Raw genomic sequence first — 5,625 nt, 5'->3', positions numbered from 1 at the left:
GTATCCTTAAGCACTGCTACTGGTCTACCTAGACTTATATCACATTCTTGTTGCTGTGCCTTTAGGGGCGATGTCAAACTGTTGGAAGGTTACAGTGCCTGCTGTGGCTGTAGAGACATCCACGCTGCAGTGAAAACACATGGCTTGCCTTAATATTGGGAACTGTAGTCTGTTAAGGGTGCTGGGAATTGTAGCTCCATGAAGGGCAAACTACAGTTCTGAGGGTTTTTAGGGATAGCCACGTGCTTTAAATGTATGGAGTGGATGTGACCTTATTTTTTGATTGGCAGGGTCTCTACAAGGTTTCAGGCAGACAGTTTCCCAGCCTCACCAAGAAAAGCTGGAGTTTGAACCTGGGGCCTTCTGAACGCAAAGCATCCCTCCCCACCCTCAAGATTTTCTACATGAATTGTATTATCATCAAAAGCATATCTTTGAAATCTGCCCATCTTTCAAAAAACCCTCAGTTACCCTCCCAGAGCTGCAAGAAACCACGTCAACGAGATGCAAGTACAGCCAAAACACTTTTAATAGGAAAATGGTGGCCAGAGGATCAGAATGCTGCAGTTAGGGCTCATGCCTTCACAGCGTATTTCCGAGGCGGGTACAGGCGTTCTTTTCGCTGCTGCTTTTTGGTCTTCAGACCTTCTTCGTGTTTGTTTAGCCTGCGCCGCATGGCACGTGTCTTCTTAGGCCGCAAGTCTAGAGGCTTGTATTTCTTGCCCTGTTTGCAGAACAGAGAATCTAGGCTCAGAATGAACTTTTAGAAGAGATATGGGAGACCTCATGAACAAAAGCAGAGGAAGCTGCAGTTTGAAATTCTGGGTACACAAAAATGTGACCACTTTTGTGTCAGTAAGGCTTGGTGAAGGCTACTTGCCCTGGCTGCCTGTGGCAAATACAAACACTACAAAAGGACTAGCCATTGTAATGGCTATATGCTCCCTCCAGGATCACAGGCACTAAGCCTCTCAATACCAGTTGCTGGAGAACAGTGCATGTCTAATCCAGGGATGGAGAACCTTGGGTCATCCAGATGTTGCTTAACTACAACCCTCATCGTACCTGACCACTGGCTGTGCTCATTGGGAATGATGGGAGTTGTAGTTAAGCAACATCTGGAGGGCCAAAAGTTCTTCATGCCTGGTCAACTCAAACTGGCACATAGAGAGTTGCCTTACACTCAGTCAGTCCAATGATACCTCTGGCTCAGCACTGTTTACACTGAGTGGATGTCCAGGGTTTCAAATGGGAACATTGCCAGCCATACCTGGAGATGCAGGGGATTGAACCTGGGACCTTATGCAGGCAGAGTAGATGCTCTGCATGCATAATCTGAAGAGCTATGGCCTGAAAATCTTCAGATACTCATACACAGTAAAATTAATGACACTTATCTAGTTTTTAAATTTTTGCTTACAAAAATCGTATTTCCGCACCACCCAAAATGTGTTTTGATTAAAGATTTCCAGAAGAGCTACATCACTGGCCATCGGCCCATAGAGAGGTTACCCAGAGGCCCAGACCATTGCTCAGAAGTACAACACCCTCAGAGCATTGTGTACCTACTAGACAACTGCTTAGACCACATGGCCCAGCCAAAGTTATCCAGCAGGAGGCTGCTTTAGCAAGTACAGATTCACACTGCATCCATGGAGTTTCGAGCAGTGCTGGGTGTTAGCCTTGCAATCTCTGATACTTTGGAAAGACGCCCCCCCTCCCCCAAATATTGAGATTATCCAACTTGCCTTAATATTTAATCCACTTAAGGCTCCTCCCAGAGTTAATAGGTTGCATCCAACCAAGGTCTACTCATAACAGAACCACTGGAATTAATGGGCCTAACATAAGACATGTGCACTCATTTCAATGGGTTTGCTCTTTTGAGTATGACCAACATTTGATGCAACCTATTATGAACATGCTGCCAACACTTTCACTGGGAGTCCTCCCCCCCCCCACCCTTGATCCACCAAAAGCAACTGCAAGAAAAAGGGTGGGCCACAGAAAAATAAGCTTTAAATGAAACTGCAGACTCACTTTGTAGAACTTCCTGAGGTTTTCCTTCTGGGTCTGGTTAATGACTGTCAGCACTCTGGCAATGGATTTGCGAACCACCCGGCTGCAAGGGGCAGAAAGAGAGACTTATGGTTCAGTGCAAAGCGCAGCCAAAAGCCGGCACTTGAATTCATTAGTTTTTCCAACATACTGGACACTTAAAATTCATTACTGCTGAAGGATAACATACAGTTAACAGAGAAGGTCGCGAGGTACATCGAGAGAGCTGCGAAATTGAGGGCCACCATCTGAGTGACAGACTTGTTCATCTGACGGACCTCCTTTTGCTTGTTCTTTTCTTCCTTTTATCCCTATTTTCACTTTTAACTCTTGTATAGCTGTGGCCTGTTGGCTTTGCTAATAAAGTTTTGATTGATTGATTGATAACACACAGTCGGAAGAGTGTGTCTGCTTATTTTTCCTCTTTCCAAACTCATCCATTTTTCTTTTGTGTAGTGTCTTTTAGACTGCAAGCCTAGGGCAGGAACTTCTATAAGCCCGTGTTAGCCTTGTTAGCTAAAAATGTAAGTGGGTAAAATGGCTTCAAGTGAACAAAGTAGTGCTGTACTGATGAGCTGTGGTGTCAGTTACTTGGGTGGCCCAACCCACCCTATTCAGCTTAAGAAAAGAGTGAACCCAATGATCCATTTAGCAATCTCCTTTATTCAGCAGTGACCAACCCATCTCCATAGGGAGAAATCAAAAGCAAGGTGAGTTTTTGCCCTCAATGTCTGGTAATCAAAGGTGTACTGCTCCTGAATACAGAAGCTAAATTTAGCAGTCAGAGTTACTCACTAAGCAGAGGTCTGCCTCCATGGATGCAGATACATCATGCATATAATGCCACTTTAATAGTCGCTTCCCTTTCCCCAAATAATCCTGGGAACAGTAGTCTGTTATGGATTCTGAGAGTTGTTGGAAGAGCCTTAATGAACTGCAGTTCCCAGGATTCTTTGGAGCGGTGTAAGAGTGCTTTATATGTATTGTATGGCTGTGACCCATCAATTTGTACCAGTCTGAAACAGACACTCTCCCTGCTGCTCTGAGAGGCTGCCAATTATGCATAGAAACATTAAAAGCTTGGCAGTTTGGGTTGGGGGGAGGCAGCAAATTTAATCTCTGCGTGAAAACGACAAAGGGAGGGCTGCAAGATTCCAACAGTGAAAGGCTCTGCCTACAAATATCAGGCACTCAGGTCCCCAAACTGTCAGGGCTTGTAGCACAGCTGTGGTGGTGAACTCACATCTTTGAAAGTTTGGAGGCTGCTCCACCGGTCACCTTGGCGACCCGCAGCTGAGAGAGTTCCACCTTGAGGTCATCTAGCTGCTTCAGCAGCTCTTCCTTTTTCTTCCCTCGTAGGTCACGGGCTTTGATTTTGGCCTAGGAACAAGATTGAACATGGAATCAGAGCAAGACAAAGGAGTTCACTGGGTTGTACCCAGTTCTACTCAGAGCAGGATGTGATTAACTAAGGTCCATTCATTTCAATGGTCTACTGTAAGTAGAATGCAGCTAGATAAAACCCAATTAAGGCCGCTCTCTGTTCTGTCCTTGAAATACCACTGTATAAAATCTTCTTGAGGACCAAAGTTAACCTGCATACCACAATAAAAAATTTTTTTAAGCCCTTTCAAATTAAAACAAAAAACAAAAACACCCCTCAAGTTGTTGGGAATGATCTGAAATCAGTGGTGGTATTTCCATGGAGTTGTAAGAAAATGCCTATTCCCATCACAGAGCTAAAACTCTCACTGCTCCCCAGGGCAAGAGGGACTGACTGTTAAACCACTTTGGGAATTGTAGCTTCAAGAGGAAACAGGCCCAACAGCGCTAAGAACACTTAACATACTACAGCTTCCAGGGTTCTTTGGGGAAAGGCATGACTGTTTAAAGTGGCTTTAAAAGTATACTGCATATATGGCCAAACTACACATTAGTATTACTGATCCCTGGCATCCAAATCAGCAAGGGGCTTTCAAGGCAGCTCTTTCTGCTGTCTCAGGAATACAGGACATAAATTCTGTGGTCACCCCTGTATATGGAGTGGGGAAATACATGCATTTCCAAAGGAAGCATTCTGTACTCCCAGTTACACATTGTGGTGCCCTCCAGATGTTCCACTACCACCAACCCTAGCAAACATGCCCAATGGCCTGGCATTACAGGAGTTGCCCCAGAATATCTTCAGGGCATCACAGTGGCTACATCTGCATTAGAAGGCCTAGCTTAGGATAACTGGCACAGCATCTACTTAGGTACACCAGATAAGATTTGGAACAATATTCTCTTAACATGCATTAGTAAGACTCAGCGAGGAACAAAGTTTGAATAAGAGATGTGCAAAAGACAGAAAGCCATTAACATTAAAAATAATAATAACTGCAGAACATAAGATATACTCTAGGTTACCTATAACACAATACATCCTGCTCTTACATCTCAGCCAGAGTGAAAATCAGCCCACAGATATAGCAGAACTGTGTAACAGACTACCTTGAAAAGTGGTGGAATCTCTTTTGTTAGGGACATCAGGTAGCCACCAGAGACCTGGAAAAGCTGGAAATGTTGGGTAACTGAACCTGAGACCACCTGCAAGCAGCACCTCTGTTCCACCACTCAGTTTTGGGCCACACACGCTTTGAATTGATGCTGCAGACATCAGAAGGATCACGTGCACGTGCAAAGGCGGGTTAAGTTTATTGGGGAACCACCAACAAGGATGCTTGTCACAGCAAACCCAGATGTGCCACGATGTAACGTGAGAAAAGGCCTTCACGTACCCAACCAGGAGCCCTCCAGCTTCCAAAAATAAAATTAAAATCCACTGACATTTCACCCAGACAAACAAGCTGCGCAGTCCGATACCCTGTAAACTATTATTTTCCTCCCCACATCGGGGCTCTTTCTTCCCTTAAGCCTGACTCAGCGCGCCTACTCAAACCGGACCACCGTATCGCAATACCGCCCCGACGTAGCTCCCCATTTCGTAGGATCACAAATTGGAAATGCATCCAAGGGTCATCTAGTCCAACCCCCTGCAATGCAATAATCCCAACAAAACCATCCAAGACAAACTGTCATTTTTCTTCCGCTTAAAAGCCACCCAAAACCGAGCTCTTCGTGCCGCCTAAATCTTCCAGCTTTCCCTCGTCCCGTCCCATCCATCCCCGTCGCCCAAAACCTTATTCTAGGGACTGATGGAAGCGGATTAAAACGCCCCCCCCCCCAGCCCCGCACTCACCATGGCGTCCACTACGATCCAAGGCTACCAAAGCGAAAAGAAAGAACGGAAGCCTGCAAGGGACAAGAAGCCGGTAAGGCAGACTCAACCAATGAATGCATAGCGCGCGGGGGGGACTGGGAGGAGAGTAAAAGGTCTTATTCTTGTCTCCCCCTCTCGTAATGGTTTAGCCTATGTAACCAGATGAGTGGCTCAGCTGCAGTTTGTGAATTCTGTTCGCCTCCCCCCCCTCTCCTGGGGCTTATGTTAAGCATTTATATTAAGAGCATTAAATGGATGATCAATATAGTAATCGAATTATTTAGCAATTAGAAAGCAGCGCAATT

At 45.4% G+C, this 5,625-nt stretch overlaps 1 protein-coding gene across 1 annotated transcript; it reads right to left on the bottom strand.

Annotated features, from left to right (window-relative positions):
• Positions 1–511: 511 nt before the first annotated feature.
• Positions 512–5,420, bottom strand: RPL35 (ribosomal protein L35). The gene is made up of 4 exons (XM_081897120.1): positions 5,300–5,420; positions 3,302–3,438; positions 2,041–2,122; positions 512–724 (listed from the first exon to the last, which is right to left on the bottom strand). Exons 1-4 carry the CDS (start codon positions 5,300–5,302, stop codon positions 575–577), a joined length of 372 nt encoding a protein of 123 aa, XP_081753246.1. The 5' UTR covers positions 5,303–5,420; the 3' UTR covers positions 512–574.
• Between the last annotated feature and the right edge of the window lie 205 nt (positions 5,421–5,625).

Source organism: Podarcis melisellensis, assembly GCF_964234715.1.
Source record: "Podarcis melisellensis genome assembly, chromosome: Z".
In the NCBI taxonomy this organism is placed as follows: Eukaryota; Metazoa; Chordata; class Lepidosauria; order Squamata; family Lacertidae; genus Podarcis; species Podarcis melisellensis.
This window is presented reverse-complemented; position numbering and strand designations above follow the sequence as displayed.

Bases quoted from the DNA above. Each gene is read 5' to 3' on its own strand.
- RPL35 (XM_081897120.1), bottom strand. The intron at 2,123-3,301 runs GTGAGTTCACCA...TGCCCCTTGCAG, and splicing joins GCCTCCAAACTTTCAAAGAT to CCGGGTGGTTCGCAAATCCA. The intron at 725-2,040 runs GTGAGTCTGCAG...TTCTGCAAACAG, and splicing joins ACCTCAGGAAGTTCTACAAA to GGCAAGAAATACAAGCCTCT.